General features: G+C 42.1%; 1 protein-coding gene across 1 annotated transcript in view; it reads right to left on the bottom strand.

Annotated features, from left to right (window-relative positions):
• Nucleotides 1–16727, bottom strand: part of ANGPT1 (angiopoietin 1) — a 152875-nt gene that overhangs the window by 4176 nt on the left and 131972 nt on the right. Inside the window, exon 8 of the mRNA XM_048508307.1 lies at nt 11720–11850. Within this exon, the coding sequence (XP_048364264.1) occupies nt 11720–11850 (131 nt within the window). The remainder of the gene's footprint in view (nt 1–11719; nt 11851–16727) is intronic.

Below are 16727 nucleotides of genomic sequence, written 5' to 3'. Positions count from 1 at the left end.
AAAGAAGCACACATCTAGATATACGTACCCAGAAAAGCTTGGGAACTACTGTTTCACAAGCAACAGGTTCCATTCCAAATGGCAAACTGCTTTTAAAAGTGAAGAGCCTTTCCAAAGCAAATAGTGTTCTGTGACAGATGCCTGCTACTATACCAGGGGTGGAGGAACCAACCAGTAAAAAGTTTGCCCATCATTTCCTCATGAAGAAAAGAAAAAGGGATCCTTCAACATTTCAGCTTGACGTTTGTATGTACAATGTGTACGGTATATACATACAGCACATCTGTATGCAATAATGTTCCCAAACAAATGTATACCACAACAAGGAGGTTCTGAAAGTAAATTGGAAGCAATTCTATCAGGTAGGGCGGGCTGTTTAACAAATGTACTTCTAGGTCTTGGCCTGGAGAACAGCATTCAGGCATTTCCTTCTTCTTCCAGCCCAAACCATACAGTTCATGTAACAAGATCTGCATGAAGAAGGCATTCTGTTACATCAGTTGCCATCAAAGCTGAGACAGTACATGCTTTCTAGATGTTTGTACAGTGCAGAACAGTACTCAACACTACATCATGGATTCTGCGGATAAAAAGTGTCCATTTGGGCTCCTGCCTATAGATTCTTAGGGGAAAGTCCTGAGAAATAGCTAACCAGAGTCATCAGTGATGGGACTCAATAGAACAGCATATGCACTTCATACAATAGATATCCTGTTCAGTCCTGGTATCCCTAGTTTAAAAGATCTCATGAAGCAGAGCTATAAAAGTTATCTACTTGAGATCAAGAGAGAGAAGTAGACCATGCTAATCTAAATAGTCGAATGGTCTGACTCAGTAAGCAGCTTTTAAAGCTGATGTCTAATAATTTACTGTCATCTTTGGTTGAAGAATTTCTTCCCATAAGAAGGAGGCTGTCCTTGAAGATAGTTTGGAAGCTTCAACAGGTGCAAAATTAAGCTGATCACTTATTAGGTACTTTTTATCTGCAGTTCTTCTGACTGTCAATTTCTTATTAATCAGCTAATGTTCTCTCAGAGGGTGGTAACAGCAGAGGCGTACTGGGGGAAATGGCGCCTGGAGAATCTGTTCTCCAGGTGCCCCCGCTCTGCTATGCCAGGGGCATGGCCCACCCCTGAGCTTATAAAAGCAAAGGCCACAGCACGGAGCCTTCCAGTTGTTTCTGTCCTCCCCAGAGGGGAGAGTAGAAGGGACTGCTGGCTGCTGGCTCAGAGCTGGCAGCCAGAAGGGGGGCAAGGCTTGGGTGGGAGCTGGCAGCCAGGAAGGGGATGAGGCTTGGGGGGAGGGTCCTCTGGCTTCCTTGGCCTTGCCCATGTCAATGATGACATGGGCAGGGCTGAGGGTGCCAGAAGGCAACAAGGCAGGACTTCTTGCTGCCTTGCCATCTTCCTGGTCACATGGGGGGGCGATTTTGCACCCCCACATGACCAGATCAGTGGCCCCCGGGGGCAGAGGGTACCCCCTGTCCCTAGGCAAATACACCACTGGGAAAGTTAGGACATACCCCACTATTAGTATAGCCTCCCTTCCTAAAAGTGGAGCTGATGCAGTTTAGACCCTAGGAAACATAATAAGCTGCTAAACATTAAAAATGACATATATGAAACAATAATTCAAAATACAGTGAGAAATTGGTGAACAAAAATTTGTCAAAACAGTCAAATTCAGACTGTGCTGTTATTTTGGGGGAAAAAATGAATCCCTCTGGGAAGAATTTGGCCTCCTTGGACATAAATGAAACCTCAAAGAAACAGAAATGTTCAGGTTTTGTATCTCTGTATTAGAAAAAAAAAGCAGATTGACCACTGCCCTTCTCTGAATTTAGCTCCTTCTTCATCTTCTATTCAAGCAAATACATTAAGGAGATGTCAATTGGTTTTATCAAAACACATACACAAAAACACCAATCGGGAGCAGACTAAGTTTATTTTCCCACCCAGCTGGCTGATCTCCCTGCCTGGTGTCCATTCAAGCTGCCACTCAAAAACATCAACCAATCAGAAAGCAGTAAAATGGGCATACTCAGACATGCTTCCGAAGTAAATATATTTGGCATCCATCCAAAGACTTCAGAGATTTCAACTGAAAAGGAGCCCTCAGACAATCTGTGAATGGCACAAGGCAAAGAGCTACCTGACAGATACAAAATCTAAAACAAAGGGAATGATGAGAGTGTTTGGCTTCAATCTTCAAAGCATTTCCTTTTCATTGGGGAATTTACAAGACCAGTATTTTTAGGACAATGTTGTTTTCATGGTCGATAATAAATGGTTTTCTTGTGCCCAGAGGGAGAAGCAGCCTGTTATTTTGCTATCTTTTCCCAGAGGCTGTTGATTTCTCATCAATGGCTGATGTGCCACAGTACTAAAAACCTGCTAGAAGTATCTACAATGCATTCTTGGTAAAATAAAGATAGACTGTGTCTACTGCACAGATTTTACAGCGTGGAGTGACATTTTTTTGACTCCACGAATAACATGATGTCTTCCAAACTGAGATACTTTTGTTTTTAAACAAAGGATCACAATTTAAAACTCCCCGATCAGTGTTCATCATTTCCCATATGGTCTCCGGACAATCAAAATGGAATTCTTTTTTGTGGTCAAATTATATTTCCTGTATGGCTCATGCATTGTGTCAGCACATTTGGTAGTCAGCATTTTATCTGAAGGAAAGGATTCCTTGTTGTTTTTCTATCACTAGGTACATTAGTAACTCTGATTAGCACTTCGTTCCAAGTTTTACACTACTTTGTACAGTTGACCAGAGTGAATTTATGATTTGAGCCTTGTAAAGTAATTTTGAACAATACTCAGCGGCCTTTTTTTTCCTCCTGAAGTAACACTTCATAACGAAATCTTTGGGGAAAGATCGATGCCAAATACATTCTGGCATTCGGCTTTTTTTGATACAGTTGACCTCTCTTTGATTACAAAGCTGTACCTAAGGGGCTAATAACCAAAGGAAAAAAGAAAGCTGTGCAGCTGATGTTTGACTGTAACAAGAGTATAATCTTTTAGATATTTAAGACAAAGCTAAACATGGAAAAATCTAATCCTTATTTTTTTTTTCAGAGCTGAAACATATTTGGCTCCATTTACACTGTCAAGAGGAAAGCAGTATCCATTACTGTTCAACTTTGCAACAACAATCTTAGCATGAAAGAAACTTTCGTTGATGCATTTTTATATATATATAAAGTCAATCTAAACAGTCATAATCCCGAAGCTGTGCTACAAGACAGGCTACCTAAATTATGCCGGCTTGAACCATCTGTTAAAGATTCCCTGTGGGTCTCCACAATTAAGCAGATGGTGGCTTGTGGCTATTGTAGCACAGATTCTAACAGTGCATGGATGCTCATTGCTTATGGACTGAAGCAAGTAAAGACTACCTTGTTTGAATGAATCCAATGCAAAAATGAATTGCAGCAGATGGAAATGTCAAGTCACCTGAGAGAAGGAAGTGCAGCTCAGTCATTCTTGCAGAAGATCCCAGTTTCAGTTCCCAGAATCATGTGTTTAAAAAAAAACCCCAGGCAGTGGGTGATATGAAACACCCCTACTCAAGACCCTGGGCAGCCGCTTCCAGTCAGAACAGACAATACCAACCTTGATAAAGTAAGGGTCTGACTCAGCATAAAGCCGTTTCATGTATTACCCTCAACTGAAGCTTGGTATGTTGATTATTCGGAGTTTGTTCTTACTGCCAATTGCAGATTTTATTGTTTTATTGCTACTTTTATAACTACTAATGTACTATTAACAACTTCAGGGTTTTTCCCTGTTCTTTTTAGGGTTTGGATTCCAATATAGTGATTTTCTGCCAAATCCGTCTGCTGCACAGAGCTGCCAATGTCCACTATCACTTCAAGAGTGCATAAGAAAGGGACCTTTAGTCTTCATTTGGTTGAGAAACCTTTAGTCTTCATTTTGTCACCTGCCACACCACTGCCAGGCCAGCATTGGCAGACTGGTTGCGACATTCTATCCTACATTCTAACTGCAGCCTGTTCTCTGACAATACCCATATAGCCCCATCCAAAGTGTGTGTGTGTGTGTGGGGGGGGTGAATCTGCCTGTGGAAGCGGCATATGGCCTCATCAGCAGATCTGCCCTCCCCAGGGCACTTGCCCCGGCAGAGGGGAGAATCCACTGGCATGTAGCTGCTGTAGCCCTCCACGGCATCAGGACATGGCACCAGATGTGATGCCAGCATTCCTGCAGCCACCACCAGCGTAGGTCCAGGGGTGTGGCAGGGAAGGAGTTGACATTAATCAGCTCCTTCCCAGCCATTACTCCCATTATGCTGGTGGCCCAAAAGATGGCAGAAGTCCATTAAGCCCAATGTGGGCTTCCCGATGGGAGAGAGGTTGCATTGCAAGTCTCTGTGTGTCATCAGGAAGCCTCTATGGGAGTGGCAGCTGGGTGCAGCCACAGCTCTGCCCCTTGGATGAGAATATCCATTGCATGTAAGTCAATGGAGTGATGAAATTGACTAGGAAAGTGATCCCTAATATAGGGCCCAAGGTGGGCAGCTGCCAATGGGCTCCCTGTTGGCCATTTGCCTGTTTGGCAAAGCTTCTCTCTCTTCCCCAAAGCCAGTTCTAGTTTGCCTCCATCTCCATCAAATGGAAAATGTTTCAGAAAAGGACATGAGTTGTGTTGTTATGGGGAGGGTGATGTCTTTCTCCTTTTTAGATGTAGCCATTCATGCTGCTTTTTTTCTCTTTTCAAAGATGGATTTCTCTTGCATTTCTCTTTGATTCCTCATTATGCAGAAATCAATGCACTCTTCAGCCATTGCAATTGTTTTATGTTACACTCTACAAGGTGATGCTCTATAGCAGAAGGATAGGAAGGTTCAAGAAGACATTCCCTGCCTTTGCGCATCTGGAGAGAGATTCTGATGTTCTGCAGAACTTCCCTTCCTATTCCTGCTCAATTGGATTTTCACTTAAATTGACTAGAAACAGACCACAAACTCCTAATAACAGGGAAATAAATAGATTGTTGGATTTCCAGGAGAAAGTGGGTAAAGAGAAATTAAGAACATTTCTTTCAACAAAGACAAATTATGAGCCTTTTATATTTATAGGGAGCCCGTATTCAGAAACAGCTACTTTGCAGCCTCCTAACATTTGGTGATCCCTTGGCAACCATTTTGTCATTGCCTCCTATGTCAGCTAGTTTGTGATGGTGTCCACTCCCCATTCTCAAAATCCCCAAAGCACCCATGGGCATTATAAACCCCTGAACTGGACTGGACAGCAAGCCAGCATGACGTAGTGGCTAAGAGCAGGTGCATTCTGATCTGGAGGAACCAGGTTTGATTCCCTGCTCTGCCGCTTGAGCTGTGGAGGCTTATCTGGGGAATTCAGATTAGGTTGTGCACTCCCACACACACCAGCTGGGTGACCTTGGGCTAGTCACAGCTTTTCAGAGCTCTCTCAGCCCCCACCCCCCTCACAGGGTGTTTGTTGTGAGGGGAAAGGAGATTGTAAGCCCCTTTGAGTCTCCTATAGGAGAAAGGAGATTGTAAGCCCCTTTGAGTCACCTATAGGAGAGAAAGGGGGGATATAAATAAAAAAATCTAGACAATTTCACTCTGCAAGAGGCAGTATGAAATGATGTAATGGCATCATTTGTGTATCGATCTTCTTATTCTGGCTGTTGGTCTTTCTATGGTTCTGGTCAATGCTTTTGTGGTTTTACAAACACTGAAAATATTGTTATGGCCAATGGCTTCAATGATAAATATTTAGTCGTTCATACCAGGAATTATACCAACCTAAAATGCTCCAAGGAGGCTTTTTATGGATTTGGAGTAAGGGAGTACAGTAAATAATTTTCACAACATATCTGCATCCCCCACTGCTGTTTACATTACTAGATGAGCATCTGCCAAGTTTTGTTCGGTACATCTAACTAAGCAGGAAATCTAACTAAGCATGGCATTTGTTATCATCTTCTGATTCTGAGATACTGCCAGTCTTTTTCCTCCCTTCGGGGGCATCAAAGCCTCCCACAACTTACAGACAGGATGTTTAGAGTGAGGAGATGCAGTGCATTCTCCCAGGGTGGCTATGTTGGTGGCTCACATGTAGATACACACATCTTAATAGTAATAACTTTATTTTGCAATGCTTGATGCCTGGCAATTGATAGGGTTGCCAACTGCAACTTGGGAAATTCCTGGACATTTGGGGATGGTTTTTGGTTGGAAAAAGACTGGGCAAGGGAGGGAGTTCAGAAGGAATGGAAAGTCATTTAGCCTGCCTTTTGAAGCTGCCAAGTCTTCCAGGGAAACAGACACCTCTGTAGTCTCGAGATGAGCTGTAATTCTGGGAGACCTCCAGGCCATACCTTGATGTTGGTTCAGGTGGGTAGCCATGTCGGTCTGCAATAGAAGAGCAATATTCGAGTCCAGCAACACTTTAAACACCATGATATAAGCTTTTGATAGTCAGTGCTCCCTATATCAGATCTACCAATGTACTGGACAAAAGGAGCTTTGACTCTCAAAAGTGTATACCCTGTAAATCTTGTTGGTCTTTAAGGTGCTGCTAGACTTGAATCTTGATCTCAAGGATGGTAACCCTGGCAGCTGAGCATGGACATATTATTCCAAAATATTGTTTGATGGGATGCATGAATAGAGGTAATTCGTCCATTTTAGCTGGACCTGCAAGGAATTGAAATGGAGACTTTTTATGAGATCTCATTGTTCCACCAATGCATCCATTCACAAATGCAAGTGTAACCCCCATGCTCAGAATGGGTTGACCCAAAAAGGGGTGGAGACTCAAAGCAGCAGGAGGCTGCAGAGCTCATGTAGTTTGGAGGAGACAAGGCTACCAGACTCGGACCTTGATTTGTATAAGCCCTTAACACCTTGTTAAGGTAACTGCAATGTTGTTGGGAACTACTGGGAAGGTAGTTGTTTATTTTTGCTATGTTGTAAATGTTGGAGTTTATTGTTTCAGGGGTTTTTTGTGGTTGTAATGGGTGAGAGTTCTCCTGGAAACCTTCATCATGTTGAATCCTGTTCACCAAGCCCTTGGAGTCTTCAGGAGCCAACCCACTTGCAGGAAGAAATGGACTTGGCATTACAAGACTGTACCTAGAAGGACTTGAAATGAAGCCTGAACAGGACCTTAAAGTGTGATGTTAAATGTTGATGTTTGATGTTATATGTTAAGAAAGGAAACCATTTTGTTTTTAAAATTTGTTGTTGCAAACTCATTCCAAGTTCTGGCCCACAGAACCCACAGATAGAGGTTACACAAGCTCATTTGATAGTACAGTAAGTAAGTGAAGTAGACCTCCGTGGATGTGTTTTGTTGATTTCCCCAAGCTTCACAGACTGCCTGTCCACAACTCACAGCAGCAGTGGGCTTTGCTTTTTGTGGCTTTTGCCCAGAAGCAATTCTGTAGTCCTAAATTTGCACTCTCAAAAGACCTTCTATAAAGGGGCACCCTATCATGAAATACTGCTCCGCAATTAGCCCCTTTCTACATGCCATTTGACAATGTCAGAGGCAACTAAAAACATTCCAGCACATTACATGGCAGCTGTATGCCCAGGGGCAGCACAGAATGGACTTTGGTCCTATATTTCTGCACAAGCTGAACATAGTCATTAAACGTAATCACTGACAAGATAGAGAGAAGCTTGCAAAGGAAAAAAAAAACAGATGGTGCCTGTAAGCACTCAAATACCATCATGTAAATAATGGGTTCTGTTCCGGCAAAGATAGGTCTTCTTCTCATGGATAACAAAGGGACTTAAATACATGGTTACATCTCCATTAATAGAACTTAAGTGCCTTTAAAAAAACTGCCTTCCATCAGATATCTAGTAACACTTCAGTCCCCACCAGGTCTGACTGATCTTTGAAAGCTGTAAATGAGAAACTAGACAATATCCTGCCTTTCATGAAAGCCAATATCCAAAGAGAGATGTGCGAGGATGTATGAGGTTAAGAAGAAATACCCTAGAGATGACACTGCAGCAATAGGGTGAAGCTGATGATGCATGTGACATCACAGGAGTATGGCTGAGGATGTGCATATGTGTTTGTATTCATAGATGACAGGCAACAGGCAGTCCCTTTTAAAGTTATTTCAACATTTGAGCATATTTTAACATCTAGTTTTATAGATAAGCCCTGCAATGGCACAGACCTGTTTTGAAAGTCCAGTGCTGAATAGAATCCATTTAGAAAGAAACTGCTACATCTATGGTCAGTTTAAATTCTAGAACTCGTATAGTTATCACAATAATAATTAGTAAATCCACAAAAGCTACACCAAAGAACCTTTGTAGGGCAATATGGACATGTCAGTCAGATATGCCAACACAGACATGTAGACTTATCTGCTTTGAATCAGACTAGTTTATCCATAATCACACCAATTACACCAATTACACCATGAAGAGTCATCGAAGTTTAAAAAAACTGATTTAATTTGATAAAGGCCCCTTTATTTTGCACATGCAAAATAATGCGTTTTCAAACCACTTTCACAACTGTTTGCAAGTGGATTTTGCCATTCCGCACAGCTTCAAAGAGCACTGAAAGCAGTTTGAAAGTGCATTATTCTGCATGTGTGGAATGAGCCAAAGAAAAGGTACATATATAATGCAGGCAAATTTATTTCAGTGTCATGACTTCCTCAAAAGAATTCTAGGAATTGTAGTGTGGTGTGCATATTGAAAACTTTTGCTGAAGTATGTTGACAGTACTGAAACTACATTCCCCTGATTCCACATGATGCGGAAAAAACTACTAAACCAATTTGAGGCAACAGTTTAAACTTTCTCTTAATGGACACAAAGGTAGGAATTCTCACATAACTTACAATAAGATTTCTTATTGAAGTAAATAGGACACTTGCATAAGTAAAATAACAATTGCTGCTCAGTAATTCTCTCTCCGTGTGTGTGTGTGTGTCTCTCTCGCTCACCTACACACTAATGTTGGTCCTATTCCACTGTGTTATGGCATGTTCAGTAAGTCCCAAATAGAAAGTGACATTTAACAAGTACATATTTTAACAATTAACTTCTAGGTTTAGTATCATCCCTGATTATTTCCATCTCCATTCTTTATAATCACTGTTGTTACTGTTTGCATGTAAAATATTCTGCTCAGCTACAGAGGCTATGTGAGACTATCAAGATATCTCCATATATCCTATTACTTCTATATAATTTATATCAAAGAACTGCCTATGGAGTTGCCAAGACCAACGGAAAGTCTGATAAGCTTCTCTATTATCCAAGACACAAAGATGAATTTTACTACTTTGTTATCTAACCACTTTTTGTTATTAACCAATTTGATATGACCAAAAAAAAGATGCATCTTAAGAACATTCAGTGTTGTGAAGTTGTTAAAATGTTATTTCCTTCAACTTGGCAAACGCAAGGAAACAAATGTACCAGAATCATATTTAGAAATTTTCAAACACTAATAATTAGTAGTTCTTACCATAAAACAATGACTCAAGATTCATTTGTCCTAAAGCTGGCAAAGGTTCAGATGAAGAGTTGAAATGTTTCCTTATTTGTACATACAGCCTTTTTTAAAAATTGGAAACATTCCCCATTCAATGAAATGAGAATTAAAATGGCAAAGAGAACCCTAGCAACCGTATGCCTTGTTAGCAGACTTCCTTCACTGAGTTTCTTCACTGGCTCAAATGTTTTCTTTGGCCTTCCATTGGCTATAATGACCCCCTTCTTTTTAGCCGTTCTCTATGGAAGATTCTTTCCCTTCAGCAAATAAATTTTGGCAATGCCACCTATGGAGAAAGTATTTATAAGAGGTCTATTTCCAATAGAGGAAGTATTTTTTTTCTGTCAGAGGAAGACTTAGGGCCAAAATACATTAAACTTTTCTTCACTAGGTGACTCTGGGTTTCCCAACCCCAACTTGTTTTCCCTGCAGTCACATCAGCTTCATGTATGTTATTTAAAAGATCAAACTGAGACTTTTTTGGATTGGATGGTTCTTTGAGGTAGGGGTGGGGTCTTGCTCTCTCCCCAGAATGTTTGCAGGTACTGAAACATCCCACATTACAATTATTTACACACCTTCAGAGCAGCATGTGAAATTTTGTAAAAAAAACCTCCTTGGGGGATGTTTCAGTGGCTGAAAACAGCCGGCTGAAAAGGCAGGAACCCCTTTGTCATGAGCCAGCCCCTGGGTACTTACCAGGACAAGGAGGACTCTGAGGCAGAGCCTGAGGACACAGTGCAGCCAGAGGAGGCTGCTCCCGAGGAAGACCAGGCAGCAGAGCCAATGCCCAGTTCTTCCCTGCCTGATGACATACAGGTGGAGGAGCCTGCAGGTCCTCCTAGGGAACCCATTGATGAGCCAGCTGTGCAAAGGAGGCAAAAGTAGAGGCTGCTACTGCAGAAGCACAGAAGGAGTACTCGCTTGGCAGTAAGGTATAGGAGATTAGAAGTCTCTGCATCTGATGATGCTTGCAGAAATCCAACCCCTTAAACAAGGCTCTCTATATAAGCCTTGCTCTGAGTTTGTTTCTGTCTAGGTGCCACAAGTGTATTTCCTGTTGCTTCTGTGTGCCTGGTCTACTGCTGATCTCCAGCCTGTTTGCCTGATCTCCTGTGCAGTGACCTGTTGGACTGACCCGTGACAACGCCTTTGCCTGCCGCCTGCCTTGATCCATTGGACTGCCTTCTGATTACGCTCTTGTTTGCTGCCTGTTGTGTCCTGCGATATTGGACCTGACCATGCCCTGCCTGCCTGCAACACACCCTTCCCCCAACAGGAGGGGGAAAATATAGGATGGCTGAAACAGTGACACTGATATGTTATTTCTGGCTGCATAACAGGAAGTGACATCACTTTGAGCTATGCAACCAGAAGTGATGTAGCAGCATCATGAAATACTGTTCAAGTGAGGCCCCCACTATCTCCTAATTTCACTTTTTGTCATTTTTATTACATACTTTGTCAAGCAACTGATGGTGGTATATGTGGTTATATGTTCAGAACAACCACCGTGAGGTAGGTTAAGCTGAGAGAAAGTGATCAGCCCAAGACCACACAGCAGGTTTACCAACTGAAAAAAAAAATTAAAATCAAGCCTTTCCCAGGTCAACACTTTAACTCACAACTACACAGTCCTCAAAAATCTACAGTTTTGAGAAAGCAGTGGGCTCCACCACAAAACAGCTGCTCTGAGAGGAGTTATTCACAAAGTGTAATGCTATTGGAGCACACTATTACAAAATGGCTGTCATGGTTTTACTTTCAAAATTTCATTATGCATCCACTGGAAGAGCCTGCCCAGCCCAGAGACAAGTGCAAGCCTGTGATTATTATCTAGCCAGCACACATGACTGTAAAGGTGCCTTGCTTGTCAGTGAGATGGTAGGTATTAACCTAAGGCTCCGTTTTTGTTTTCATTTTTCCACTCAAGAGACCATGAATTTTCCTCCAAGGCTCAAGAAGCAATTAGATACCAGGAAACACACTGGCAGGCACCCCAGCACTCATGGGTGTCAAACTGGTATGTGAGGGAGATCACTGCTCTAACCATTTTGAAACTCTGGCTTTAATGTGAGACAACTCATGTAAACAGTAGGCTAGAATGACAGTGGTTCACATATAGTGTACAACACTTTTTAGACATCTGTCCAGCAGTATTGGTTATTTGATGCTTACCTCCTGTTAGCATAAGGGCACACTTGCACATGCAGTTGTCGTTGTCTGCATCTTTGGTACTGAAGTCAGCCCCATGCAAGATAAGGCTGCTCTGCTTTCCTGCTGTTCCTGAGTGACCCTTCAGATACAGCCTAAAAGAGAAGTGGAGGGAATCATTATTATGAAATGTAATTGCAGAATTCACACAGCTTGGGCTTCTGTAGTGAATCAGAAAGATTTGCAGAATCCCACCAACCAGATGTGAAATTTAGCCTCTTCCCTATTAAGCACCAAAACCGTAATTTGCAATCTATGGGAAACCAGCAGCACATTAACAACCAGCAAAAATAACAATAATAAAATCAATCGTAACACGTTAAAGTTATTCCCCCACCCAGATGCATAGGAGAGCTGGCCTGGTCTAGGAATTTTCTAAATGCCCATCTCAATTCCCGCACGTAAGGGATGCAAATAAATACTTTGAATAGATTTCTTTTAAATTTTGTTTTAAAAGGAAGTGTTCTAAGTGGGACCACTTCTGCAAAGGACTAAGAAATCACTGAAGGGAGGAACATATTTTACTAGCATCATTTCCATGTCTGCATGGAATCTCTCTTTCACTATGTTGTTTTCTCGCAGTATGATCAGTCACAAGTTGGATTTTAATTCCTTTATGAGACCATCACATTTTGCACATGGGACAGCATTGAAGGTAAGTGCCCTGCCATTATGGAAGATTTAGCAATGCACTCAAATTTTTCCTTGATCTCCCCAAAGTCTCTTTTCTTGACCATCTTCCATTCCAACAGCACAATAGTGTTACGTTTCTCTTTCATCCTTTGCTAGTGTGGTTTGTGAAATCCCTCTAGTGTTAATGATTTAACATTCCTTTCCAATAATGCTGCAGAGGTGGCTACATTGTAGATGGAATGGAATAAGTGTCCCATTGCCAGTAGATCGCACTATTTTAAATAGCTCAATGAGCATCACATTAAAATAAATACCTTGGATTTTACATGCAGTCTGATTCAGTGTTCAGTTTCTGCAAGAGAATCTGCATCAAAAGAATCTTGATGCAATCATGCCTGTGTGTGTATGTTAACTGTCATCAAGTCACAGCCAAGTTACAGCAGCCCCAGCAAAGGGCTTTAAAGGCAAGTGTGAAGCAGAGGTAGTTTGCCATTGCCTTCCTCTGCAGAGCCTTCCTTGGTGGTCTCCCTTCCAAGTGCCTGCTGTACCAGGCAAATTCCACCCCATACCCATCATGCCTATAGGCACTTTAAGATATATTTTTTTTGTGAGTGTGCAATTCGTTAAAATGGTGTTTTATTAATGTCACATTCCATAAATGAGTATATTAATAATATAAAGGAGAAAAAAGATACACATTTCAGTTGCTATAAATTGCAGTAAACTGCATCTACACAGCCCACTGAATAAAATTCAGGCATAAGATATACAAAAATAGAGGATTTCAAGTACATGGGTCCCTTTCAAGAGAAGGGATTTGGAATCTGGACGTTTTGGAATTCCTAGATCAGGGGGAAATCTGGATGGGGGGAGCTCTGGAAAGATGTCAAGTTGTAGGCCATCAGGATAATAAAACCAAGAAATGCATTTGGGCATTCCTGGAAATGTTTATGGCAATGTTAAATAAATATTGGCCTGAAGTCCATGGTTTTGCTTTCTAAGGACATTTGTATGGTTTTCAAAAAGCGCCCTGATGAATTATATGGCACTAAGACCTCAGTTAGAAAAACACAAACAGCCCATTAAACATCTTTCTACTCCCATGGCGTCACTTGTGGCTGGCAGAGTCAGATATGAGTGAAAGGTTCACTCACTGTCATCTATTTATAGATCAAGCTCTTAGCTGGTGCCATACTGGCCAGGCCAGGGGGGTCCAGCTTGGACCCTGGATACTGCTTGTCTCTTACAGATCAGGTCATGACCTTGTAAAATATGCAGTTCAGAGTTATGACTCTGGCCTGTTAAACAGAACCAAGAGTTAGGTACATAGTTTGGTTTTAGTGCCACCAAGTTATTAGTGCTAAAAGGAGCAATAAAGAACAAATAATTATCCTGCCCTGCTTTAAAATGCAATTGCAGTGAATTACCAAGATTCGGTGTACAACCAAGTGTCAGGTCTTAGTTTTTTAACCACTAAAGTGTAGCTAGCACAAAACTTTTGGTTTGTGACATTTCCTCTCTCATCACAGCCTGGCTCCTATTAAGAAACAGTTTGAAGGGTCAGACTACAAATTCATCTAGACTGATATTTAACTTCCAGCACTGGCCAGTGAAGATAAATTCAGAGCCAGATGACGTACAGGGCTTGCTGCTTATTCACGTCTTTCTCCTATTTTCTGCTGTCTCCCAGCCTCTGATGATGAGATGTGCTAACTTTGAACATGGTGGTTCTATTGAGTGCTTCTCACAAGTTGTTGCAGCAGCGTAATCAGGGAAATATCTTCCCCAATGAGGTTTTGCATAAGACAACAGCTTGAAGTGGGGGGGGGGGGGAGGCCTAAGCCATTTGTCCCCCTGCGGCATTGTTCCAAGCCCATTTGGGCTCTCCTTTGTTCCCCCACAGAGGCTGTAAACTTTACTTTGGCTCAGAGATATACAGTGCAATTCAGTTAATCAATCCCATAATTCAGGGGTAGGGCACATTTTTTTGTATGCAGATAGTAGCCAAGATTAAGCCCTGGCATTTTCCAATTTGCAGCTGGGGAAGACTTGAAAGCATGGCCAAATTCTGCAGCTGAAGTAGGCAGCATGGCCATGATAGACCAGTGATTTGACTCAGTATAATGCCCCTTTTTATTTTCATATCTAGTCACATGCTGTATGGTAGTAGATGTTACAGTGAATCAAGAGATACAGACCAGTGGCAGTCAAGTGTCACTTCTAACACATAATTCAGCTCTGAAAGTGGAAGAAAATAAATGTTTCTTTCTAATCCTATGGCCCACATCTATTCCAGCTGCCGTGTGATATGAGATGACGGCCCTTCAAACCCAGGATGCTGGAAAGATATGTGTGATGAAGGAATGCATCCTGACTAGCTGTTGACATATTGTGTGAATTGAGATTTGATTGGATTAAGGCTGCAACTGAGCATATATAAACCTTACAAGAACAATAGCATCAGCTTTCAGTAAGTCAAATAACATATTTTAACATCTACTAATGCTTAAAGATAGCTCACAGACTGCCACTTTGAGCTTAAGTCACTCTGATACACTACACTGGCACTCTTCCAAACAGGCCTCTTGTTGAGGGCATTAGACTGAATTGCAGTGCTTTTGATGGGAGGAGGTAGTGGGAAGCAAACCAAAGCCTATCAGAGAAACTACAGTGGGTCATGGATTGAACAAACTAGGGCCGTTTCTGCACGGCCACGCTGGGGGGGGGGGGGGGGCGTCGGAGTATACAACGTCGACACCACCACCCCGGGGCCATTCGCACGAACGGTCCCGGTAAAGGCAGGGAAGACGGCGCAGCGCTGCGCCGTCGCCCAAACGACGTACCTTCCCTGCGACCTTCCGGCATGTCGCCCAGGCCAGGGGACACGCCCCCCTGCCCTGCGCGTCAGCTCTGGAGTTGCAGGGCAGGGGGGCGTGTCCCCAGGCCTCGGCGACGCGCCGGAAGGTCACAGGGAAGGTACGTCGTTCAGGAAAGGGGGGCATGGTGCCTTCCAGCTGCTGCCGTTCGCAAGGCAGTGGCTGGAAACCACTGTTTTCAGAAAACCTCGCTTGGGGAGCGAGGTGGGAAAATGGCGGCTTTGCGCAGCTGGGGGGGGGAGCAAGGGTGGCACGGCTGCAATGCAGCAGCGCCCCCCATGCGAACAGCTCCCTAGCGACGGCAAAAATGCCGTCCCTACGGCACTGTTATTGGCCCATGCGGAAAGGGCCAATATCCTATGTGGAAGACATAACTGAAACAGACTTGCTACCAAAGATGGTGTGCCTGTGCTGAGTTCTCCTTCTCTTTCATCTGATGTACACTTTGCCACTGTGGTCACGTCATCATATTGGTGCATTTACCCATTGGTTTCCTAACTTTTGCCAATATGGTTGGGGAAACATATAAGATGATAATGTTACCACATGTGGAAAGTGTCCTGTACAGTATGTGGGATAGGGGGAGCACTTGAATCAAGGATGCTGTTTGCCATGATAGCTCCATAGTGAAAGTCTACGGTTTCACTTTGTTAGTTCAATTATTCCACCCGTCAGTGTTTCTTGCTTTTTTTTGTTGGTTTCTCAGCCAATGAATGCAGTAAATCTCCATATTCATGTTGTTTGCAAAATCAAAGAGTAGTTTATATCTTGGTTTGCACCATTTAAATCAAATACATCTGATGGACATGAATTCCTATGTGAATATTTGCTTCGGCCAAATATTCTAATTTGAAACAAAACACACATTAAAGCTTATTTAAGCCGGGCAAGATATAAATGAGTATTCTCTGGGAGAACAAAGTCTTTTGTCTGTATCTCGTCCTTTCCACTGATACGTATACATCAAAGTTGAACAGTTATACTTACTGAGCCATTATCTTAAAAGTACACCAAGACACGAATGGGCCTTGTATACATGGAAAATTACAAGCAACTCGATTTGACCATTCCATCACACAGAGACAGAAAATGATATTAGAGCAAATATAAATCAGGTAAATTGCTTTGACACACAGGAACTAGAAAATAATTCATCAGTGATTAATAAATCCAGTTATCAACCAATATTTTAAATCTTTTCACACTTTGTATATACATATCTTCTGGGATAAATATACATTTGTTCTCTCTTTCTCAAAGAAATACTTTGCAGCTCTGATTTTTTAAAAAAATGTACATGTGTTTAGCATTACTATTTTCAAATCAGAATTTTTTTTTGAAATGCTAATAAAGTGTAGCAGAGAAGAGAATACAAACAAGTAGGAAAATAAGCAGAACACTCCTGAAATCACCAGTTGGGCACAATCCAGGTCAAATCAAAACTCTCTACAATATGTTGTAGA

Source organism: Sphaerodactylus townsendi, linkage group LG09 (genome assembly GCF_021028975.2).
Source record: "Sphaerodactylus townsendi isolate TG3544 linkage group LG09, MPM_Stown_v2.3, whole genome shotgun sequence".
In the NCBI taxonomy this organism is placed as follows: Eukaryota; Metazoa; Chordata; class Lepidosauria; order Squamata; family Sphaerodactylidae; genus Sphaerodactylus; species Sphaerodactylus townsendi.
The sequence above is the reverse complement of the archived record's forward strand: the minus strand, read 5'-3'. Positions and strand labels throughout refer to the sequence as shown.